This window comes from Coenobita brevimanus, chromosome 93 (genome assembly GCF_032717465.1).
Source record: "Coenobita brevimanus isolate Jiangsu-jjx chromosome 93, ASM3271746v2, whole genome shotgun sequence".
In the NCBI taxonomy this organism is placed as follows: Eukaryota; Metazoa; Arthropoda; class Malacostraca; order Decapoda; family Coenobitidae; genus Coenobita; species Coenobita brevimanus.
Window position 1 is genome coordinate 48,277,642 of NC_137046.1, and position 26,670 is coordinate 48,304,311.

At 43.6% G+C, this 26,670-nt stretch overlaps 1 protein-coding gene across 2 annotated transcripts in view; it reads left to right on the forward strand.

Moving 5' to 3' along the window:
• LOC145412599 (uncharacterized) overlaps positions 1–22,323 on the forward strand; it is a 319,753-nt gene extending 297,430 nt beyond the window's left edge. The window contains exons 1-5 of one of the 2 annotated variants that reach the window (XM_080282514.1): positions 11,173–11,631; positions 15,463–16,497; positions 17,611–17,715; positions 19,698–19,886; positions 20,192–22,323. In XM_080282514.1, the coding sequence (XP_080138640.1) occupies positions 11,509–11,631; positions 15,463–16,497; positions 17,611–17,715; positions 19,698–19,886; positions 20,192–20,758 (2,019 nt within the window). In that variant the 5' untranslated portion in view covers positions 11,173–11,508 and the 3' untranslated portion in view covers positions 20,759–22,323. Of the gene's footprint in view, positions 1–11,172; positions 11,632–15,462; positions 16,498–17,610; positions 17,716–19,697; positions 19,887–20,191 lie in introns of those variants that run through there. The other variant, XM_080282515.1, reaches the window with a different exon arrangement.
• Positions 22,324–26,670: the final 4,347 nt, after the last annotated feature.

Sequence of the window (26,670 nt, forward strand, 5' to 3'; positions counted from 1 at the left end):
GAGAGGTGTAATTTGCTTTTCCAACCTATTATGTATCTCATTGTCGCGTGTTCACCCCCAGTTGTACAAAATTAAATGTTTTGTGACAGTTTACAGCTTCGTGTTTTGATCTTTGCGTTTACGAAGTATTGCGATGCTAGAGAGGCATAGCTTCATGTGGAGGCACTTATATAACGGGGCGGCTGAACTGCCTGATTATACAAACGCCTCACAAGTACTTCCTTCTCCCGCGAAAGGAAGGATAGTGGACCACAGGAGAGGGGAAGCTAAAGCCTGCAGTCCACTGGCTTGACGCTTCCGATGAACATAGGACCACAACAGCAACAATCACAGCAACAATATTACCGATGTGATTCTCTCCCATGCTGCTTCCCTTCTTAATAACTCTCAGATCTCGTGAGTTTTCTCAGTGGTCAGAAAAATCTTCTGGCGTTAACTAAAGTAAATAACATCTCCCTGAGGTTTAAGAGATGATGTTTTCCTGTCAGGTATTTTATAATTGAATATTATAGAGATTTTCCTTCCAAATTTTGATATCAGGATTACATTTTCCTCCCAAATTAATAGTTACTTTTATATGTGTCCTACCAAAGCATCTGTCTCCATGATTTCCTGCCAGGTTATACAGTAATGTTATTTTTTTCAGGGCCCTGTCATCATTTTTTCATGGTATTTACTGTTTTCCTCATGCATTTCGCTCGTTCTTGCCGATTGCTTACCCAATACACCATCCTTTATTTTAAACGATCGTGCCACATGTTTACCCGAATCCTTGATATTTTCCTACCAGTATTTCCTTGTATTGGCTATTTTCCTTATAAATTATGTTGCTTGTGTCATCTTTCCAAATTCATCCTCAAGTGTTTTAAACGTTCTGTGCCATTTTTTTCCCAGAATGGTTAGTGTCTGTCAAGTTTTTCCTGGTATTCCTGTTTTATGAGGTGTCCTGCAAGAAAGATGTGGTGTGGTGTGGTAGGATAATGTGGATTTGATTAATGGTTATGTTCTGAGAGAGAAAGAGAGAGAGAGAGAGAGAGAGAGAGAGTTGTTTGTAGGGCCTGTGGAAAACCTCAGTCGCCGCCTTGACCTTTGCTGGTTCCGTCTCACTTGAGCGGCGGAGACGGGGATGGGGGTCGGGTGGGGAAAGGGGGAAGAAGAAGAAGGAGGAGGAGGAGAGTGAGAAGGTGGGGTGGGAAAAGAAGGAAGTACAAGAGGAGGGGGGGGACGGATGAGTGGGGTAAAGGGGGTAGATAGAGAAAGGAGGAGGAGGTGAGGGGATGAGGGAAATTAGGATTAGGAGGAGGTGATGGTGGTGGGGATGAGGTGGGGAAAGGGAGTGGATGGAGAAGGAGAGTGAGGAAGGCGAAGAGGTGTGGTGGAGAATAGGGGAAAGAGGAGGGGAATGAGAGAATAAACGAATGGTGAGGGAATGGGTAAGACCGGTGGAGGAAGGGGTGGGGAGTCGAAGGATGAGGTGGGGTGGGGGGAAGGGGAAAGGTATAGAGTAGGGAGTGGGGGGTTACGGTGGATGGCGAGAGAAAAGGGAGATGGGGTGGAAGAATGAGCACAGGTAAGGGAGAATAGGAGGATAAATGGGTAATGAGGAGAACATCCAGGACCAGATGGGAAAATAGGGGAGAGGATGGAAAGGGAAATAGGGGAAGATGGAGGGTGAGAGGGAGAAGGTGTGAAGGGGAGGGGAGGGGTGGAATGTGAGGGGAAGAGGGAGGGAAAGTGAGAAAGGAGGAGAGTAGGAGCTAGGGATGGGTGGGGAGGGAGACGAGGGGAGAGGTGATGTGTGAGGGACGAGAGAGATCAGTGGAGGGAAGAGAGAGGCAGAAGAGGGAGGGTGGGGGAGACATGGAGGGTGAGGTGAAGGTGAAGGGTGAGTGTATGAAGAACGTGGGAGAAGGGAATGAGGGGGAGATGCCGGAAGGTAAGCGGGATATGGGCGAGGGTGAAGCAGAGGGAGAGCAAAATAATGAGGAAGTTATGATGATGATGATGATGTAATGATGATGAGGAGGAGGAGAAGGAGGGGGAGGAAGAAGAGGAGGGGAAGAAGGAGGGAGACTAGGACAAGGAGGAGTTGGGGAGGGAGAACGTAGAAAATAAAAGAAGTAGGGGTGAGGGAGAGGAGGAGGAGGAAGAGGTTAAGCAGCATGTTAAAGATTGAGGAAGAAGCTGAGGACGAAGGGGTGGAGAAAAACAGGAAGGTATAAGGAAGCAGCATGGAAAAAAAGAAAAGAAAAAAAGATAATGGGAAGAAGAACAAACGAGGGTGTGTGGTGTGAAGGAGAGGGGAGGGAAGTGTGGTGTGAGGGAGGGGAGGGGGGAAGACGTGGTGTGAAGAAGATTGCGTGTGATGGAGGTAGAGAGGTAAGAGTGATGTAGTGAACGGGAGAGATGAGGGAGGTGAGATGTAAAGTTAGCATAATGGAGAAAGCATGATGAAACAAAAAATGCAAGTATATTTTTGAAAACATAAAATATATTCAGTATGTAATGGCGGTGGTACTTGAAACACCGGAAAATAACAGATAAAGAATACGGAAAATTAGAAGCGATAATAATATGAGAAGATTGACGAGTGGTTGATAAGGGAATTGCGTTATGTTACAGCTGCGTGTGGGAAGCCAGTGGCGGTGATAGTAGTTGATGTGATGGCTGCAATCATGATTTTTGTAAACTTGGATGTAGTAGTAGTAGTAGTTTGAGTTACAGTATTAACTGAAATAATAATAATAATAATAATAATAATATTACAAGTACAGCTATAGTACTAATAGTTGTAACTAAAAGTGATGGTACAGGATAAGTAATAAGCAACACAAAATTCACTGCAAAACCAGCACAACTAGGTATAACCGCCATACCCTTCCCCTTCTTTCCAATAAAATCTTCCGCGAATTGCCCCCCCCCACACACACACACTATGCTTAAGTATATATATATATATTATAACGGGAAATGAAATGACATTTAAAATATTAAAAGTATTTAGTTTTTATTGCGACGTGTTTTCTGATTTCTGATCCTGCAGGGTAATGAATATTCCCGTTATACACATTTGAGAGTTTTACCAAGCCTTTCTGCCGTGCCTTGGCCGTGAGATCTTTATTAAACCATTCTCTCAGCTGTCGCAACCGGCCAGGCTATCGTTCAATCCGGATGCTTGGAGCACAAAAATGTTCGTGTATCCCTCTATTGCCAAACTTCCGCGAACTGGAGACGAGGCGACTTGAGCTAGCAAGCGGCGCGGTAGTGGCATGTCCGACCACCACCCTCTGAATCACGTAGCCGCCCCTGGGGTATTTCCTGGCTTCTAGAGTGTGTCGCAAGCCTCAACCACATCTTATTTTTTTTTTTCTTTCTAGTCATCTTGCAAACTTCTCCTGATGCCGATGTTTGCTTACTTGGTGTGTGCGTGTGTGTGCGAGATGCTGGGGGGTGAGGGGGGGACTGTTTACTGAGGTTGGGAGGGTTGGGTGTTGAAGTGTGTCGCAAGCATCATCTGCATCACATATCCCTTTTTTCTCTCTCTCTCCAGTCATCTTACAGACTTCTCCTGGTGCTGATATATGCTTGGATGGTGTGTGGGTGTGCTTGTGAGGTGTTTGCGGAGGTGTGTGTGTTAAGGTTAGGCAAGGGAGGGTGTTATAAATGCGCAGTTTGTAGGAGCGTGCGTGCAAAAATGTTAGGGTGTAGAGGAGCGAGGTAAGGAAAGGTTTAGTTTGATGAGAAGGAAATATTCAGTGAGGTATAATTCGTCGTCATTTATTTCCTTCATAACTCTGTGTAGCAAACAAATAACTAAAATTACGTAGAGTTAAGAGAAACATCCTTGAGTAAGGAACCAAACGGAGGCGGCTGGAAATGTGATAGTTACCGCTGCCAAGGTCGCCCACACGCTCAGAGAAAACGGCTATTGCACCATCTGGGCTTGGAATTTCCCGCTCGACTGATGCAAAGCAAGGGGAAAAAATTGAGTCTATTAAAAATGGCTCCTGAATGTATGCTGAATTTGGGACCTTATCAGCGGCTGTAAATCTGAAGGTATATGAAGTTTTATCCGTGTGGCATCCTGTTCCGTCAAATCGGTTATCTCGCCTCGCTCGTGACGCTAAGGGATTTGTGGCCTTCCTATCGAGAGCAAAAATAATGTTGATACTGGTGCAATGTGGCGCGTGGGTTGTAAGAAATGACGCAACGTGTAACTGAATAAGGCTGTTCCTGGTGAAGCTCTTGACATGCATGACTCGTGGATATGCTAATCGTAAGGATGTTGCAGCGCGTGGTGGACAAAATGCCAAAGTAGCCGATATACAGTATGTAGCAGATCCCCCCGAGGGGAAGTTACGTGCTCCTTTGTTTCACTCTAGGGAGTGGTTCAGAATTTACTAAAAGATAGGTAAAAGAACCAGTAGTGGAATCAATTATTAACCCACTCAACGCTAGAGCTTGATATATTTTATTCATGCCATCTCCGGACGATTTTGCATTAAGTTAAATACATGAAACTGAAGGGGTTATCTGTAGCCTTCCCTTCAGTACATGAGATCTAAGTTGAATACAGTGGTTTGGCAGTAAGAAGAGTAAATTAAAAGAAATAAGAAAAGAAATACTGACGGCCTCGTGGTGAAGGTAGTAACACTGACGATCCCAGTGTAGCAGTTGATGTGGTAGGGTGCTTGGAGGGGCAAAGACCGTAATTCCCCCTGTTGAGGGTATCCCCGGTGATTTGCAGTGTGTGTGTGTGTGTGTGTGTGTGTGTGTGTGTGTGTGTGTGTGTGTGTGTTTTACGAAATGGTTAAGTACAAAATCGTAGTTGCCACATCCTATTGTCGTATACTCGAAAGGCCTTATATTGATTTTTTAAGAGATAGTAGGTAGTGTACAAACCGTCCTTTCAACACCATTTCGGATATCCCTTGTGAGAGCCGCCACATCCACACGATTTCGGATATCCCACATGCCTCTGTGTGCCAGATATTCTTTGATTTCACAGAGGGACGGTCCGGAGTGAAAAGAAAAACCGTGATTTCGACACCATTTTCGGGCATCCCTAGCGCCATTACTTATCAGAGCTTTGGCCTTATCATCCAGCAGCAGAAGGTTCCATGGCCGGCTACAGGAATTACAGCATAGGGCTCTCTTAGCACTTCTTCGTTACTGATTTATTTTCCTTTTATCCTCGTGTATGTTACTAAGGCAGACCATGTTGTATACTGTGAAAAAAAGACTCAGTGTGTAATATGCATAATAAATCGCTAAGGAATAGGTGCTAGGAATCAGATCACGACCCACGGTGACTTGTTCATACCGGATGCGTCAGTTTACAACCCTCGTCCCAGATACCAGAGCCGGAGTGTGTTGATGGTGGGGGAGCTGAGGGTAAGTGTGGGAGTTGATGGTAAGGAAATTGATGGTAATAAATATGGGAACTGATTGTAAGTGAGGCAGTTGATCACAAGTAAGGGGATTGATTTTAAAGGAGAGGATTGATCACAGCTGAGAACTGATCTAATTATGGGAAGTGATGAACAAGGAATTGATTTTGAGTAAAGGAAGTGATCGTAAATGAGGGAATTGATTGTAAATAAGAAGAAGTGATCATAAGTGAAGAATTGATTGTAAATAAGGGAAGTGATCATAGGTGAGGAATTAATCGTAAATAAGGGAAGTGATTGTGAGGAATTGATTGTAAATAAGAGAAGTGATCATAAGTGAGGTATTGAAATAATAAGGGAAGTGATCGTGAGGGAATTGATTGTAAATAAAGGAAGTGATCGTGAGGGAATTGATTGTAAATAAGGGAAGTGATCGTGAGGAAATTGATTGTAAATAAGGGAAGTAATCGTGAGGGAATTGATTGTAAATAAGGGAAGTGATCGTAAGGAAATGGATCGTAAATAAGGGTAGTGGTCGTAAGGAAATTGATCGTAAATAAGGGTAGTGGTCGTAAGTGAGGGAATTGATCGTAAATGAGGGAAGTGATGGTAAGTGAGAGAATTGATCGTAAATGAGGGAAGTGATTGCAAGAGCATAAATCATAAGTTTGCGTGTTGTCCTGACAGCTTCGCTCGGACTGAATGACCTCCAGGCGTCACATTCCCTATCCACAAACTTTCTTGAGACACTTTTCGAGGTTATTATTGTTGTTATTGTTATTATTATTATTATTATTATTGTTATTATTTCATTTTTTCTTAACACCGCCAGACGAATTCCTTCACATTATCTAGAATTATCAAACTGTGAGGTGTTCTTTACGAGATTCTTCCAGAACTGCACATGCTCCTCTGAAAGTAAGGCATGAACTAAATATATAAACAAAACATACACTTATATTCACTAAAAGCATGAAAATGTGTAAGTAAAGCAGTATTTAATATTGCATGTATAATGTTTTCCACCCCTACAACTACCAGACATTTCGCAGCCAAATGAAGAATGAAAAATTAGTGATAGAAAGTATGGCGAGACTAAAATTACTTCAGATAACATTATTTCACTTCTCTCAAGACTATTGCCTGGTAAGAATAAGCTAAGCTGATTCATAAATACTTTTCCAGGGATGACTTGCCATTCCCATGACACGTACAGCGGTGTTGTAAGGCCAGACGTTGAGAGAGAGAGAGAGAGAGAGAGCATAGAGAGGGAAAAAAATGAGAGTTAGAGGATGATGTGGAGTGTGTAAGAGGAAAAGAGACGCGACGACATGGAGAGAGAGACAGGAAAAGAGGGAGATAAAATGAGAGAGGTGAGGGGGGGATGATGTAGTGTGAGGGAGAGGACAAACAGACAGACAGACACAGAGACAGACAGACAGCGAGAGAGCGGGGAGGAAGATGCAGAATGAGACAGAGCGAAAAATGAGAGGGTGACGATGCCAGTGTGAGAGTGAGCAAAATAAGTAAGACACCGTAAGCGAATGATAAGGGAGTGACAGCGGGGACAGTAAGGAAATGACATTAAGTTGATTAGGAATAAAAAGAAAGATGAAAATACAGCCAGAAAGATAGGCAGACATAATAGGAGAGAGAGAGGGGGGGGAAATAATTTCACATGTTGACAAAGACTGGACATTGCTACAGACGTTCATAATAGACGTTCATAGTAACTGGCGTGTCCGTGGAAGCAGTTATTATAGGAACGCTTGTGCCTGGTAACCCCTCACAACCATGACGTCTTTAATCAAGCTATTCCCGGGAGATTCAATTTAGTAGTGGAGAGCCATTGGTTGTACAAAAAAAAAAAAAAAGATGTTGAATATAATCTTGTACAGAGAGCGAGAAGGAAATACAGCTTCCGTCATCGCAATAAAGGGATTTTTTTTTTTACATTTCAGTCTCTGATGTGGAGACAAGAATTTAGGGGGTTTTAATGACGAGTGGAAAATGCCGTAGTTGGAGAGGTTTCTGATGGTTCTCTTAGTTTTGCACTTTCCTCTCCCTGTTTCTGGATCCCTCTCATCCTGTGGAGATGGAAAGAGCGTTATGATGATGATGATGATGAGGAGGAGGAGGAGGAGGAAGAGGAGGAGGAAAAGAGGAGTAACGTGCCCTTAGTATTGTAAAATTAGTATCTATACGGTAACATGAAACTAGTAACCCGTGTCTCGTGAGTAACGGAAATGGTTGGTTCACTGTGTCCCCAGGGTGTGTGTGTGTGTGTGTGTGTGTGTGTGTGTGTGTGTGTGTGTGTGTGTGTGTGTGTGTGTGTGTGCGCTGGATGTACGCGGTAATGGGTGTACGTGTGGGAGTGCACATGGTAAGGGTGTATAGCCTAGTATGAGTAGCGGGGCATTTGATGGTGAGTACACATGGTAAAAGTGCACATGGGAGCGGTGCACATGGTACTGGTGCACATGATAGGGGTAGGGTGCACACAATAGGCGCACACATGGTAGAGATGCACATGGTAACCGGTTCCTGTTACAACACTGAGGCCGCACCTGTTACTGGGAGTCCGCACAGTAAGGTCATATACTAGGAAACATTCTCTCTCTCTCTCTCTCTCTGTACCTACCTTCCTGTCTGTCTGTTCGACTATCTATCGCTATATCCATCTGTCTACCTACGTATCCATCTTTCTATCTGCCTGTCCATCTGTCTGTCTGTCTACCCATCTTCATAGCTGTGTATCCATCAATCAGTCTATGTCTGTGAGAGAGAGAGAGAGAGAGAGAGAGAGAGAGAGTTCATTTGTGCAAGTTAAAGTGTATAAGAAAGACTTTGTGCGAGAGTGAGTCGGTGACGTGGGTGGGGAAATGGTGACGTCACAGATTGCCATACCGCCAGTTCAAGGAAGCAAGATGTGTCCTCCTCCTCCTCCTCCTCCTCCCTTTCCTCCGCCTCCTCTCTCTCTCTCTCTCTCTCTCATGTCTTATTAAAGTAATTTCCCCAGAAAACACCTGTACTCGCCTCTTCCTCTCTCTCACACACACACACACACACACACACACACACACACACACACACACACACACACACACACACACACACACACATGTACAGACACTTGAATAAATGAATTATTATTATTACAAACCTCTGGACACATCCGTCAATATATATTTACTTTACGTGTGTGTGTGTGTGTGTGTGTGTGTGTGTGTGCATTAGTCACTCGATTTACATGCCCACGTCAGATTCTACACTCTTGCAGACAGTGAGACATCTCCCTTCTCGAGAAAACACACAAACGTCTACAGTACATGGGGTAAAGAAACGTACACATACACACAATCACGCACACATTAAGTTTCAAGAATAGAACGTCATACCGATCAAGAGCAGTGGGTGTTGATTTCCCTGTTGCACACACACACACACACACACACACACACACACACACACACACACACACACACACACACACACACACACACACACACACACGAGCCATCACGCACACTCCTGCTTCTGCATAACAACACATATTTATAACACAAACACACATACACCTGTGGAAAGAAATGCAGAGCCACAGGAGCAGAAAATGCACATGAATAAACGTATTGTATTGGGAGGGAGACACATTAGCATGCTTAAGTTATACATCAGCGTATACAGTCATGTATACACACGCACACGCAAACAAACAAAAAACGCATTACTTTAAGCTTTCATGGACGCACACGAATGTATATAAACACACACACACACACACACACACACACACACACACACACACACACACACACACACCAGGATCTGCTCTTCTGCGAATCCTGCCTCCCTTGCAAAGTTGTCGGAATGTTGCTCAACCCTCCACCCGCACCCCAGTCTTCACCCCCACCCCCACCACCCATCACTGGGAGGGGGTGTGGGGAGGGAAGGGGTGTTAGTGGGGAGGGGGTGGAGGAGGCGCTGTGAAGGGAGAGCTTGGGAGGAGGAAAAGGATGGGATATGACGAGGCAGGCGGAGACAAAGAGCAAGAACAGTTAGAGCACAGAGAGAAGAACCAAAGGAAGAAAGGTAAGACAGAAAGGACAGATATAGACAGGCCAAAAATACAGACTTTAGAGGAAGGAATAGAATGGGGAAGGGAGGAAGAAGGAACATAATATAGAGACGGAGACCAGGAACACTAAGGACATAGAGAGGGACCGAAGGACAGACGACAGAGATCAAGAACAGTTAGAATATCAAGAGAGGACTCAGTGGAGAATATGAAAAAAGAAAAGAGAATAGAAGTGTGCAAGGAGAGTGAGTTTGAGACTGGATGCAGAGTTAGTCTGCTGATAGGACAGGGGAAAGGAATGAAAAAATGAAGCATTGAGAAAATTAGGGAGGGATGCAATAAGGGTGAGAGTGAAGAAAGGAAGAGTGAAAAGAGGTAGAGAATTAAATGAGAGAGAGTGAAAAGAATGTAACTGCGAGAAAGAGAAAGTGTGGCAGTGGGAAATGAAGGCATGCTGTTTTGAAGAGAGAGAGAGAGAAACCCGAACGCTCTCCTTCCCTTACTGACCCAGTGCCTTACTTCGGAGGAGAGTATAAACGAAAAACATAATCTTTCTCTTTCACCTCCACCCGCCCCACCCATCCTCCCCTGCCTCCTGGTATCGAGCGCAAAAAAAGATGTTAGCTAATACGGAAACTTCGCGGACAGGAAATGAGGCAGGACCTTAAGAGGAATTGGCGAGAGGGTGAGTAAGCCAGTGCTGCAATTGACTCATTCATTGTGCAACCTGGCCCCTCCCTCGCTCCCTCCCTCCTTGACTACACTCTCCCGAACTTGTCTGTCCTCCCTTCCCCCTCCTCCCCCCCCTCCTGCCTATCTTCCTCCCAATCCTGACTTCCCGTCTTGCCTACCTTCTTACTTACCTACCGACCCACATACATACATACATACCTATACATACATAGACACTGTACATACGTACCGTACCACCAAGCTATCTACGGTACAATACTTACTTTTATACTTACGTCATACCCTCCGCCCCTACTTCTTAGTTCCTTGCTCGTGATTTCTCCCTAACAACCTTACTTTTCCATATTCATTACCTGCCTGTCTTCATCACATCTTCCTCATCCCTCTTCCTAAACCTCATTTAGCTTCCACAGGCGCTCCATCATTCCTTACTTATAAGCCTATTCCCTCCCTGTCCTCCATGCCTTCTCCCACTTCACTCTCCTCTTCTGCATATCACTTTTTTTCCCTCCTTCCTTCTTCACATCTCCTCTTGCTCCCCTTTGTTCACACACCTTCCTTGCCTTCTCTCATCATCATCATCCCTTTTCTCTCTCCCTTGCACACCACTCCCTCTCTCCCCAACCTTTTCCACCTCTCTTCCTTTGAACATCATCCTTTGATCTCCCTCCCTCGCACATTCCCTTACCTCCCTCTCGCCTCCCCCAACCCTTAGCTATTTTGTTTCCTCTTACTCCTCGCATAAATACTTTTTCCTCTCTGTCGCATCCTCTCCACCCTGATTCCTCTCCCCAACGATATTCTCCCCCTTCATCCCACCATCCCTCTCTCACTCCCTCGAAATCCTCCCTGTCTCTGGCACACCTCCCCTCACCCTCTCCTCCCCCTCCATTTACCTCCCGCAAACCCCCTCACCCTCGTCACCTCCCTCCCCCACTCTGCCTCTTTACGTCAGCATTCGCCAAAGAAAACGGACGGCATGCCCTTACTGCCGCTCATTGCTCACCCAGACCTTGCCCAGTGCAGATCTGGCCTCCACCTCTCCACTCGCGCACCACTTGGATAATTAACACTATAAGGATACAGAGTTGATGCAGTCCACCTGGATGCAGAAGGGGTCGGGAGTGTGAAAAAGTAATCCTATCTCACGTAAAAGAAGGGAATACGTTAAAAGCAAACTGTTATCATCTTTAAGAGAAGAAAACATGCCCTAAGCAGATTGCACGAGTGATCAGTTCAAATCAACCCGGATATAGAGGAACAGTACCTGAGTAAAGTGGACGTTTCACTATCGATTTGTTCTGCACTGAGTGCAAGACGGTGTGGGAATTTGTACAGTGCACTTAAATGCTTGGACATGATTTGCTGCCGTCCGTTCCCGAGGTGCTAAGTGACAGCACCTGGTTCTCGCGGTTCTTCTGTGCCAAGGACGAGTTGAGAGACGGCATGAAATTGAAGTACGAGGCTGAGGTAAGAAAGTGAAAATAACAGATCATGGCAGAGGTTGTGAAGGAAAGTGAGAAGTGAACTGAGGGGCATTCGATTTTCAGTTGATTTTCAGGTAGTGTGTTGCTCAGTGATTATAATTCGGGATCCATCGGCCGCTATATCTGATGACAGTTTCCCTGTTGCTTTTGTATGATTCAAACAGTGTATAATCGGATAAACTTACTGTTTTGGAACTGATATGATCAGCTTTAACTCTTCAGGCTTTTGTTTTGAGTAAAGTCTTTAGTTTTAGTTACCATTATGGAACCTGATTCACTGAATCTTGTCACATCACTTATATATTGCCATAGAATCCATCAGAATGTCCAGGAAGTATAAAGCCAGGGCAAAACCAACCCTGAAATTAGAGAAAATAAGGTGAACTATTACCCAACATCTATTTAATCATTTCTCTCCGAGGACGTGTTTCATTTCATTCTTGCTGTATCCTGATGATTTTGTAAAAGAGAGAGATTTCGAACTGGAGGATGTTAACCTTCGTTAACACCATTCACCACAACAGCAAGAATAAATTGGAAATTACATCCTCGGGTTGAAGGGGTTAAACATATGTCTTGGGATACACCAGGCTGGTATTACTAAGCCGTTATTGTTATTAACTCTTACGTGAGAGAGAGAGAGAATTTGTTTGTCTGCATCAGAATTTCTCTTGTAAAATTTATGCCACATTATAGAAAAAAAGGCAGATTTTATTATTTGATACTGATGTGGATGAAGATTATGATATGGTTGACATTTCAGCCGCGGTCGCCCTCCTTCCCTCACCAGAAATCACCATGACTCACTCTCCCTCACTTTCTATCATTTCCTTGTCACCACGCACGCCCTTTTCCACCTTCAATCCCTCACGCTCACTCACTCCCTCACCTTCTGTCACACCCTTACCCTCCCTCACTCTGTCTCGCACCCTTTTCTTCCATCCCTCCCCAACCCTCGCTCGCCTTCTTTACTCTTTCACCCTCCTTCCATTTTTCGCTCCCTCACATTCCTCCCCTCGCTCACTCGCTCACCTTGTTCCCCTCCCTCGATCCCCTACACTCGTATCTTCCTTCCCCTTCCTCCCTCTTTCCTCCCTGACTCCCTAATCTCCCCTCCCCCTCTCCTCACTAAAAATCACCATGACTCACGCCCCCTCGCCCCCTATGACGCAGTCTCGCTCCCCGCCCCACTGACTCAGACTGACTCCCCTAACTCCACTGACTCACATTCAGCCCTTCCCTCTCATCTAGTCCTCCCACTTCTTTCTAGGTACTTGTCCCTTAAATCACCTCTTCGTTTTCTTTAGTTACTCAGAATCACACTCATTCTCTTTATTTTCTAACTTAACTCCCAATTTTCTCTTACTCCTTCCCCTCACCCCAGCCTTATTTTCAGTAATTAACAAATGGGCACACCCCTCTCTCTCTCCTCACCATTACTCTACCACGCATCTCTTCACCATTTCTCCAACACTCCCATCAACGTTGTATTACCTTTATCCACTCTCCCCTCTCCACTTCCTGTCGCCCCTTCACCTATTACTTCCTCCTCACCCCCTGTTCATTTACCACTTCCTCATCCCCTACCCATTCACCTATCACCTCCACTCAACCAGCCCCCCATAATCCCCTACCCCATTCACCTGCTCAGCCTCATTTCCTGATTTCGAACATCCACCACTAGACCCCAACCCCACTTCAGGCTTCGTCTTTCCCCATCACTCCACCACTACCACTTCCTCCTCTCCAGCATCACCACCACCTCCCATCCCCACACCACCACCACCACCCAGCCCTTTCGCCCCCCTCTCCCTCCTTCATCACTCCTCCAATCCTGCAATCTTCATTCACAACACGACCCTTTTAGTTACTTTTGTGGGTTTACCGGGATTAGCTCTCTCTCTCTCTCTCTCTCTCTCTCTCTCTCTCTGTTTATCTGCCTCCTTCTCCCCCTGACTGAGAGGCGAGTGCTAGGCCTATGGAAGTAGTAAACTAGGCCTGTATACGGGAAATATCTGGCGTCCACTGTTTAACATCACGCGGCTGGTATTATGCCTGTCTTAGCTTCCGTGTGTATTAATAGCCTATGTGAGCCAAATTTTATGACATTCTGTATTTTATTTTTTATTTTTTATGTACACGATTAGTATAACTCTCTCTCTCTCTCTCTCTCTCTCTCTCTCTCTCTCTCTCTCTCTCTCATAATGATATTTTTTTTTCATTTACTTATTATATAGTTACTGCTGTTGTAGTTGTCTTTAAATACACATGTCTTACTGATTGCGTGTGCGGATGAGGAGGGGGAGTGTGTTTGGTGGAGGGGGATTTAAATAGCAACACACAAAGAACGGCGGCATTACAGATGACGTCATTGTTGCGTATGTGGTCCAGCCCTGTGTGTGTGTGTGTGTGTGTGTGTGTTAGTTTTTTCGTTTTTTTTTTTATTTTTTTATTTAGATCTTTTTTTACTTTATGTACGTGTGACATTAGGTGCGTCAGGAGATATATATTTTTACGCCTCTCACTAGAGACATATAGGGGTCCTAATTCAGATCTATCCTCTTTAATTTCGATGACGCATTTACTGTTTTGTTCCTATCTTCAGAACGATTTTATTCGCTTAAAAGAGCCTCTTTGAAATGGAGGAGTTAAATACAACCTTGATTAACCTGCTCGGTACGAGAGAGGTTTCCCAAGCTGAATAAAGTCTTGTAGTAGTAGCAAGAATACAAAAATACGTCATCAGATTCAAGTTGAAGTGGAGCAAAATTGTTTCAAGGTAGGGTTAGAAAAGCGAAAAAAAAAAAAAATTGCCGTGAACTTTACTCGTGATATTTGTAGTGAAGAAATGGTAAATTTCCCTGACATTTCGGCAGGTTTTTTCTTTAGTATATAATGCTTGGGTAGAGTCATTCTGATGTATTTCTTTTCCGGTCGCTTTTGTACATTTGTTTTCTATATTTTGTCCGCGTTGTTACATTTGTTTCATGTACAGTTGATCTATAATGACATTATGCTTGTGAATATTTGTGCACATCCAAACGAAATGTGTGTGTGTATATATATATATATATATATATATATATATATATATATATATATATATATATATATATTGATAGATAGATAGATACTGTAGATATAGATATATAGATATTTTGTTAATGAGGCAGATACACAAACATGCTTACGATTAACGCTATTCACACACACAGACACACACACACACACACACACACTGGACAAGTTTAGGCACTTATTCACACACACACACACACACACACACACACACACACACACACACACTGGACAAGTTTAGGCACTTATTCACACACACACACACACACACACACACACACACACACACACACACACACACACACACACACACACACACACACACACACACACACACCGCTCGCTGGCGCAGTGGTAACGTTCTCGCTTGCCATCTGGTTGACGGGAGTTCGCGCCTCGCTCAGGTTGTGAAAAGTTTCACTGACGAAGTGGGTGGTTACTGTCCCCCTTGAGCAAGGGGACGGGTGTGTGGGTGTGTGAAGGTCACAGCCTTGCCCTTAGATCGGACTATATGAGCTCTCAGCTCCCTTCCGGGAGGGTAAAATGCTGACGATCACGACCATCAAGTGATCCTGACCGACCCGGAAATTACACACACACACACACACACACACACACACACACACACACACACACACAATCAACAGCTAATGCCATTTGCCTCTGATTTGACGTGTGGAATTAGTCGGGTATGATTAGCGTATTACTAATATATGTGTGTTGTTTTGCGTTGCAGGGAGTGGGTAGGATGGGGGGCAGTTCGCAGTACTGCCTGAGGTGGAACAACCACCGGAACAACTTGCTTGCGGCGTTCGACCAGCTGCTGCACGTGGAGGCACTGACGGACGTGACGCTGGCATGCGAGGACGGCGTCACGCTGCACGCCCACCGCTTAGTGTTGGCAGCATGCTCCTCCTACTTCCAGGCGTTGTTCGTGTGTGCTCGCTCCGCCACGCACCCTATCGTGGTGCTCAAGGACGTGCGGGCGGGTGACATGCGGGCACTGCTGCACTACATGTACCGCGGCGAGGTCAACGTCAACCACGATGACCTCCCCGCCCTCCTCAGCCTGGCGGAGACACTCAAGGTCAAAGGCCTGGTGGAGGAGCTGGCTACAGACCCCACCCGCCGCCCGCAGTCGCCTTCCCCCCGCGACCCAGTCAGGCCGCCCACAGCGCCCCTAGACGCTCGTACCCACCCAGATCTCTCACGCCCTCGCCCGGACCCGCCCACAACTTCTGCCCCACCGCCTTCAGTGTCCGCCCACGACCCCGGGCGGCCGGTGTCCCCGCCTACACCCCTGTACCCCCCACCCCAGGTCCTGCCCCCACCTCGCCCACAGCTCAGGCCGGAACTGCGGGATCCCCGGGATGTGCTTGAGCCCCGAGATTTGAGGGACCTGCGAGACCTACGAGAACGCCTGCGAGACCACCATGACCACCGAGAACCCCAGGAGCCTCGAGACTCCCACACCCCGGGCAGTCAGGACTCCGAGCCTCGCGGCGCCCCCCTGCCATTGGTGCCCCCAATGACCCACCTGGGACCCCCCTGCCCCGACTCGCCGCCCCACAAACGGAAGCGTGGTATGCTGGGTGACCCCATGCTGTCCCCTACGCCCATCCTGCGCACCGCCCTCGCCCACTCGCATGGTTTCCCCGGCCCTGACATGACCTCGCTGGTGTCCCTGGCCAACTCTATGATGCCCCTGCCAGGACTTCTCACCTCGCACGCCCCCCATCTCCTCGGTCACGACCCCCGCGACCACCTCGAGGTAATACACACACACACACACACACACACACACACACACACACACACACACACACACACACACACACACACACACACACACACACACACACACACACACACACACACTCTCTCTCTCTCTCTCTCTCTCTCTCTCTCTCTCTCTCTCTCACACACACACACACACACACACACACACACACACACACACACACACACACACACACACACACATCATTTCTTCCCCAACACGTTTCTCACACTTTTGATTTTGGTCAAGGAGCTTAAATGTATCTCTTCTAATTCTCCACTTCACCTCTACGATATTTTCACGTACCTTCACTTGACCTGCCTCATTCTCTGCGTTCCATGTACTTCTGTCAGCTGTAGTCAGTCTTATGCATGTCTACGTACGCATGCACTTCCTCTCCCGTGTTTTTACCGTATTAATAGTATTAATATTAGTAGGCTATTGGTATTGGTGTTAGTATATATTAGTGAGGTACAAGACAGGCCCAGTAAGGTAGCCACAAGTAAATAGCTTGTGTGTTTCCCTTACGTTAGTCATTATACTATTCATGTAATTGTGCTCATGTAACTTTGCCCTCCCTAACTCTACCATCTGTAATTGTGCAGGTACAGAATATTTTATCACAAGTAACTAGACTGCTTGTAGCTGTACCGCTCCTAATTGTAACTATCAGTCCCATAATTGTTCTTTGTACAGCCAGAAAATTTAAAAACTATCTTAAGTTGTCTGATAGTCAGGTAGTCGGAGTGACAGTCTTGTGAAGGTTCGACCCCTAAGAGTTGACTGAGGAGTTTTCGATCACTAAATGCCATCAGTGAAATAGGGTGATTATGTACCCGTCAATGTAATGGCCTGCGGTAGCTTGGATGGGAGTAATATGGGACTGGGTGTTAGCTGTTTACTTTTTTTTACTTAAAGTTTGGTGAGCATATCGCGGAAAAGTCGAACCATCCAAAACATGCGTTAGTGTATTAAGACTGCTTTTGTTTAGCTGGTTTTCAGTAATCTTCAGACGAAATTGGAAAGACTGTTGATTCCCAGAGTGTTCCTGTACCATTCTTAGACTTGTTTTTCTTTCCACATCTAACTTTGAGTTTCCTGCAGGGGCAGTACAACGTGAAGAAGGAACACCACGAGGAAGAAAACACCAGAGCCTTCCCTGACATCAGCAGAGACGACGACCACGACAAGATCAAGATGGAGCCAACGGTTAGTATTGCGTGGATTTTTGTGTCCACTTAAACTTTTGTGTTTCCTTCATTTTCTTCACATTTTGGTCAGTACTGTACCAAGATAAGGATCAGTCGGTCTTTTTCTCTTCTTCTTCGAGCTCAGCCCACTTTCCTGGGCCAGGCCTTTGTATCAGTGAAAACTTCTTCTTTTTTTTTTTTATATATATATATATATATAGGTTCAAACCGATTATGAGATTTTTTAAAAAACAGTTCCGCGCAACCTTTCAATTAATGATCTTGTTAAGGTACTCTCCTTGGCTCCATTGTCTATAAACGTTGTAATATATTACGGTATTTGTTTTCATGTGTCATACAGACTTTATTTTAGGACTTAATTGTTCCAGGGTAAGGTTAGGTTTCATATGATCTATTAAGGGGTTGTGTGTATTTTAGCCCCGTGTGTAGCTTGGAGAGGAAAATGCAGAAGGAAACTTCTGATGCCAGAGAAGATTTTTTTTTTCGGTCTTTTTTTTTTTTTTATAGAGGCTCGAACATGCTTGTACTAATAGGTTTTGATCACCTAATGGCGGCCATTCTGCTCAGTCTCTAACAGCCTCTCTATTCAGTCTAAATTCAGGATCCTTTTTTCCGAGATACCTGGAGACAGTTCATTTAAAAGACTAGATCGTTTACAACCTTAACAGGACGACTCACGTATCAACACTGCATAACGGTGATTTCTATTGTTTGAAGGCTGGAGAGAGAATATTTGTAAAGGTTAGAGAAACTTTTTTTTTTTTCACTAACCTTCACATATGCAAAGAGGTGTTAGATTAAGGCATAATTGCTGTATACATGTCAATGGTTGGTTTAGCTGCTGTTCTTTGTGCTGTGCCAGAGCTATATAGTATCAGAGTTATGTACAGTTGGCAACACATGAACCTGGGACAGCATCAGTGTGCAGCAGAGGTCTAGCATCTGGTGCACTTGACAAACTTGACGTAATCACATGTGTGTTGGTGGCAGTGACATGAATGGACTTAGGTGTCAAATATTAATTGAAATGACCAAGTAACTATGATGCATAAACGTTGGAATTGTAGCCAGACCTCCACCTCACAGACACATCGGAGGTTCACATGTGGCCAACTGTACATGAAAAGTAGCGCAGGAAGGATAAAGAGCTTTGCAGTCGAGTGAACAAACCTACTTTGTAACTAAGCAACTTGGTGTGCAAAGTCGGACTATGCTGGGTTTCTTGCATCGGAGCGTGCAGCCTTACTGTGTCAGAATGGAAAGTAAGGCAATATTGAATAGTAAGTAGCGACCCGAATTCGAGATTAAGTAGATTTTTGTGGTACGAAGAGTTTAGTGGTTTGACGTTCTAGGCTGTCAGTGTGAGGATTAGTGTCGTATATACCATGTCAGTAGCAAATAAGGTTGAGTGTTAATCAGAAAGTTTGACCGGCCTGCACGTGCCAAATAAAATTTCATGATTACTCACCAGTCAATGAAAATCTATGCATATCCTTCTTGTGCATTTGTACACTTTTCTCAGGGTTTTCTCATGTTTCCTACTTTTCGAATATATTTTATCACATGTAGTTTTATTCACCTCGTCCATGTTCTTAATGTCTCATACTTTTCTATGTTTATTCTCCTTTGTGTGTATTTCCATCTATAACTTTCCCCGCGCACCTTCACACACCACAGATTTGATTCACATGGCTTCACCCCCACATCTCTCAAACGGCCTGCTGCCGGAGTTTAACACGTACATTACTTTTCCATGATCTGCTTCCCGTCTGTTTTTTTCTCTTTTTTCATGCTTAACCTTCCTGATGCGATTTCTCTCGTGTCAGGTTGCTTTCACCTGGCCTCTCCTCCGTTGTCTCAGCAGTTCCGACGCGTCTCCTCTACTTTACATGTGTAACTTTCCCTCCAATACTTTTCCATCTTCAGGTTTCCATTTAATCCTTTTCATATGCCGTTTCTCACCTGGCCTTTCCTCCGCAGCTCCCAAACGGCCCACTGCTCCCAGAGTTCAACCCGTACCACCTGGACCCCAACGGCTCCTCCCACTTCAGCAACTTCGTCAGCTACGTGCCCACCCCAAAGCCGGAGTGGAAGCGTTATAAGCAGTACACCAAGACGGACCTCATGGATGCTATTGAGGCGGTCAGGAATGGCATGACGGCGCTGCAGGTGGGTGAGAGAGAGAGAGAGACTAGTTAATGAGAGAAGTGAAACGGATCGAGATATGGGAGGAAATTGAGTGTGAAAGCAAGGGAGGAGTCGAGAGAAATGAAGAAGAGAGAAACTATTGTTGATATAACTATTTATTAACCTACATTTCTTATTTAGGCAAATTTTAAGAAGTATCAAGTAGTCGCGGCTAGGGTGATGTACTTTTCGTATACATTAGGCTTCACGAAAGTACATCCTTGCTTACTTCATAGAAGTACATCACAGCCAATATACTGTATAATTTGTTTTTTTTTTTCCTTCAGGCCTCTCGAAAGTACAAGGTGCCATCACGAACCCTGTACGACAAGATCAAAAAGATGGGGATCAGCACCCTACCCCGCCGCCTGCCTAATAAGAAACCCTCCCCGTCCAGCACCGACATTGAGTCAGGGGGAGGAGGCGTGGGGATAGGACTGGGGATGGGCGGAGGCACTCAGCATGAGGCACAACAACCCCCACCACAGCCACAACCACATCCACCACACCCGCCACTAAGCCAGGAGACCATCGAAACGCAGACCCATCCAGATAGAGAGACACATTACCACCACCAAGATGACAAGGCAAGAGGGAACAAAGTGGTACCCAGCGATGAAGACGACCAGCATTCCACCTCCGGAACGACGGTGATAGACGATGACGAAGAGACGACGACCACGCCCACGCCAGCTGTAGGCTCATTCTCACTCGTAGGACGCAAGTTGTACGAGAACGGGAGCGCGGGAAGCGGAGGGGGAGGGGTAGCAGGGGAGACTTCGGCCACGCCCCTCGACCTCACAGATACCGAGTCACTCTTACCCAAAAGACCCGAGATAGAAGAACGGGCTTAACTTGTTCTGGTATACTGAATTAAAAAAAAAAAAAAAAAAAGGAAGAAAAACAAAAGACACTCATCAATGTTCTTGTTACACAGAAATATCCAGAAAAAATAATTATTCAAGACTTTTTCGTTTTAGAAGTTTAATGAAGAGTTCGGGTGGTTTTGAAGGCCTGCTGAGCTGTGTTATTATTTTATGTTCGTAGGCCTGTTGTTCTTGTTTCATCACCCCACACTCAGGTCGTTTGGTGGGTGGTCGCTTGGGAAATTCTTGTTATGTTCTGTCGATTGGTGTTACAGTATGTCGACCCCCCCAACATAGGGTTGTGATCTCTCCCTTTCCCTCCCTCCTGATCTCCTTCCTTCCCCTGTTCCCTAACCCCCCCCCCTCCTCATCCCTCTCTCAGATAAAGGTTCAAATCGTATCTTATAGCCTCAAAGTGATTGCTTGTGGTGTTATTGCGTTCATCGTTTTCAGATACCATTCAAGCAGTTTCACAAGGATTATTTAAATGCTTGCAGTGTGGAATAACTGTACTGTACTGTAAATATTTATTATACATAGATATATATATATATTATATATATATTTTTGCCTTCTCTCCCATTCCACATATATATATAATATGAGATTTTTTGTTCTGCCAAAACCTGGTGTTTGCTTTTTACTTCCTTCGCAACATGGATCCACTTCTAGCACGTCAATACAAGCAGATAGTCGAGTTGGTCCTTCAGAATATTAATGTTACTGCAATGGACCATGTAATAAGTTGTCATACGGTAGTACATACCAAAGTCTACAAAAACAAATGACAGATCCACTAGAAAACTTCATTCAGTTAATGCAGAGGGAAATAAAAAAATGGACTCATTGCAAGAGAAACCATACGGTGCAGATTTGCTTATAAAGATGGCTTACAGTAGGGTGAGTTAACTTCTTTTGCACTGACTTTGATGGTATACATAAATTCAGACGTGTAGTATGTGTGCCGAAATCCACTTCGATTCATACGTGGGATGTAAGTGCTAATAATCCTAGCTCCTGCACGCCTTCTGCTTGTGGTGAAACATAAGAGCATCGAGATGTTTTGGCGCATGGTTTGGATCCTCCTTCGCAGGATGGGAATGGCGGGAACGTGTATGTCATCACACCAGCGAGTCTTAATTATACAAAACCCTAATGTCACATTGTTAACTTATTTATGATACGTGGATGGTATACATGGTTATAATTTCCTGAACTCGCATATGTAAATAAAGATGATATGTGAGCCTATGGTCGGTTGACTACCACAATCTATCTTCCTGTACTCCAGCACCCTCCCTTTCACTCCCTGTCACACCTCACTTACCAGTTACTTATACACAATAAATCAAAACTTACCTTAGTGTACTCACATTTCCAAAAAAAATTATAATAATAATGATGATAAGCTAGCAGTTGTATCCATAGTTTGTAAGGTTGCAATCTTCCTCTTTGATGTATACTGAAATACCTCACACAAGCCAATAATACATTATGTATACTACAACCCAAGAAAGTCACTACGCTAGGCAATGTATACGATTATTAGTGAAATATATATATGTTTAAACTTAACTATCTTAATGAGAGCATACAGGTAGTCTAGTTATGAAGAGATTAAGAGATTGTTTCAAGTTATTTAACGATTATTTTGGCGTGTATGGTATTGTAGTCCTAGGAAACCTCAGAAGTATACGAGTGGTCTGAAGTGTTTATATATATATATATATATATATATATATATATATATATATATATATATATATATATATATATATATATATATCACCACAAAATTTAATTATTGCTTTTTTTTCATATCACAGTTTCCTTGAGTAACTTTGCTCTGTTAGACGAAATACAAAGAAAACGTTTCAAGAATTAGACAAGAAGACTTATTTTATGCAGTGTGGTGTTATGCAGACAGGTTTCCTTACACTATATTTTGGGATGGTAACGGAAACTCGAGAGAGTATGTTAAATATGAATGCTTAAAAAACAGAATAATGAGCGAGGAGACAGAAGGGCAGTTAGTAATGGCAAAGAAAACTGAGTTGTTAGTGTAGCTAGTTACCGGATGTTTGGAAGAGAGAATACGTTTTCACAGCTTCACGTATGTGTGCCCTACATCAGCTCTTCAGATATTCGTTCAGGCATTGCTACATTTACTAGAGGTTAACTAGCACAGATGAGTAGCTAAAGGTTAAGGTCACTGGAATTGGTCTGTAGTATCTCCACACGATGTACTAAACTGATGAAAAGACACATCACTAAAAGGATAACTGCACGGTACATTGCAAATTAGACAGCGGTTAGGAATGTTACAATATCAGTCATACTGTCTGTGTACTGATGTCTGGTGGTTAAAAATATATGAAATAAAAGGACCTACACGACACTCACAAGCGCACATTCGCACAAAGGAACAATCGCCTTCAGCCTTGCAGGTACTCGCAAGGTAGGAAATTAATTGCCTTGGTAACCCTATAAGCCTGATTATAAAAGCGAGTTTTTATAAATAAGGAAGTCAAGTGAAGTCACTGAAAAAGATAAGGCGAATCCGTTCCATTTCGAGAGCATAATGGACGCTTATGGGGCAAACAGTTCAAGATTTAACCAGAGAAGGATTAAAAAAAAAAAAAGTACACAGTTTCTAGAATTAACATACATTCAAACCAATGGTGAATTACTACAAATTAGTCACTCCCTTTTAAGTCATTACTCTATGTTTTTCCCATAATTCTGCTTCAGTTTAAGTTTAGTTTTTATTTACAGCAACAGGGTCCTATTTTTAAGGTGTACAGTTTTAGTCATTAAGTTAACTTTGGTCGATTTTTTTTTTTTTTAACTACCCAAAGATACTTTTACCATTTTCCCCAAGAGATTACAAATGTGCCTCGTAATTCGTCAGTGGAATGAAGTAAAAACCTGGTTAGTGGTGTGTTACCCCGCGAACTACTTGATACAACAAGAATACGAAACAACTCGAGTAATCGCCATATTTACCAGTACATTGACACTTAAACTTGCGTGATTTCACACCAAACGGCAAGTAAATTCAATGAGCCATGGTTACATCTGGGTACTTAGAGGCTAATCAGTATTACGACATACATCCCCCCTCCCCCATGTTCAGAAAGCTTACTTTTAAAATTGCTGAGAGCGGCGTCAATAGAATGTAAGTTATATAATCCCTATACTGGTATACGATTTGCTTGTGATAACCTACCCACCAACTGCAAGATCCTTCAGTATGCTGCGTAATAACCTGTAAGAAAATACATTACCCTGAAGTAGGTCATAGACATTAGTGAAGGTTCTCGAAGCACGCTGTTGGTTATCGTGATGTGAGACGAAATGCAAGTATACGAAATTTCTTAGTCTCCTGAATTCCTATTATTAACAGAGTTATAGACATAGGATTAAAACGTGCATGGTATACGAAAACGTAATTATTAAGTCTCTCTCTTAGCGTATAAGGCCAGTAAAAAAAAAGTAAATTTAGGGTGATGTGGCAAGATATATATACGTAACTGTGGTCTTTCTCATAGCAACTGAACGATGGCATGTGAGATGAGATGGAGCACATTTCCCAATTGACGCAACCCGTATCCCGGTGTGAGGCATTACTAGGCTTCGACGGAACTGTTGATATATCCATTATACGGACGATAAAGGACTGCTCAAGCGATGACGGTTCTGCAACAATGATGTGTACATACCGCCGATCAGCCGCAAGGACTCACAAAATTATGGACCTTGAGACAAAGGGGATGACCGGAGTGTCAGCACTAGCATCGAAGAGCAACTTGGTGTGCTAAGTGTACGAGGAAACTGTATATAGAAGCTACTTACCTTTAGAGGTCAGTTTTAATAGGCAGGAATCTACGTGATAACGATGCTATTGAACTTTTCGAAATGCTTTGAAGAGGCTGTAAACAGGATGCTTGCCTTTCACTTTTAATGAGCGAAGCTGTTTGGTACTAGAGTGTCATAGAAGCTTCAGTTATTCAACAAGGTAAAATACTGACAGCGTTGTAGTCTGTCAACACTAGAAGCACATTGTGAAGACGAAAGGACTGGTTGAATTGGTGAAAATGAATACAGTGATACTGTAGAATTTATACTTGACTTGTCGTTGGCAAAATTCACCATGTTAAACTAAGAATTGGTTTCTGTGGCGCATGTTGACCTCTGTATGTGCTGGTACTAGAGATAGGGTACGGTTTAAGGCAAAAAGCACCAAAATATTACTAAACATGTTAGTTCACTCTGTTATTGTTAAATGTCACTCTACGATGCTGACACGCTCTTCTACCAGTGGCTCAATAAGTTATGTGTATTAGGCTTTTTAGAATTTGAAAGTAAGTTAGAAAGCTTTCAAGTTGAAGTGTTTTGTAAGCTAAAATGACCAATACTGCTCATGCATATTTGTGTGCTCAACTGTTGTTCCCAGAAAATATGATTTCAAATTCCAATAATGTGTATTCCATATCCATGGTACGCTCCTGTGTTTCCATTTATATGCATCTTAATAGAGTTCAAGATAACTGTACCTATTCTGTTATGGTTTTTGCCCGTGCATGTCCTTAATTGTACAAAAGTGAACATCTATAACTTTATATAAAATATGTACAAAAATATATATATATACACTGATGGTACAAATGTTTCATGTAACTTTTTTGGAAGACTTAATTGTTACCTGATGGAAATTATGTGCTTGTAAGTTACGAAAATAGGGGCCATTCTGAATTCTGTGTTTGCAGTTCTAGGCACACATATATACCAAACTTTTTCTCATTGTGAACAAACTCCTGCCACAGTTCTTAGCTAAGTTGTTACCCGTTGTTGTTTGTGTGTTGTGCTGTTAAACTAACGATCAACGAATTTCGGTGAAAGAAGTGGAATATAGCCTGCCATGTTGGAATCCTAGCATGGTGGTAGTGTATACTCTTATTTTGTCATCGTTTTGTAATCTCCAATCATCGTTCCCCTTGGGCGCATCTAGTATATGATCCGTCAACAGAATTTGCAATAGTTTCAACAGACTACACTATTTATGAACTTTAAAATGCGCAAGGCAGTTTCACCTGGCCTACGTATGTCTTAGTAGTGCTCTATGATTATTTTGTAGTAAGTATTTGTTTTTGGTCGTTTGTTGAATTGGAATTAATTTCATTATTATTATATATACAAATATATCACAACGCCGATAGAAGTTAGTTGTTGGTAGGTGATATATCATGGACTTCATATTGACTGAAGCGTACATTTTGTAAAGAAAGCATGACTATATATAATGTGTGATTCTAGTACTTCCCTTGTGATTTGTATACAAGGCTCAGGAAATGCACAGTGATTTCTCTCATCCTATAGCTCCCCAACAAAGCCATTCTCACTTTTCAGCAAGAGCATCAGTTAGTTATGTCAGTGTGTCTCATCATCAAATATAACTACAGGCTGTTTATTGAGCCCCCATTTCTATCGGAGCTAATTAGGTTTGTCATTTGTGCATTTTCCTTCGTGTTAATTGATATCAGGGAGACTTCATCCTACTCGGGGATTCCAAGTACAAAAAACATCAGTCAAAAATTGATAGAAGGCCCATCCCATGTACAAGAGTGGTCGCAGTGTTCCAGTGTTTATTATATTTTGAAGTTCGATTTTTTGCTACCCCCCCCCTCTCTCTCTCTCTCTCTCTCTCTCTCTCTCTCTCTCTCTCTCTCTCACGGTCATAGGTATGGTATGCATTAGGAGTCCGTGTATTTTCATCCATTCAAAACGTCAGTAACTGGAGCCCGAGTGATTCTTTTACGTGGGCGTGGGTCACCAATTTTCAGTGTTATTTTTCTCTTTGGCTAATGACCATATTTTGTTCCCATACCTAAGCTAAAGAA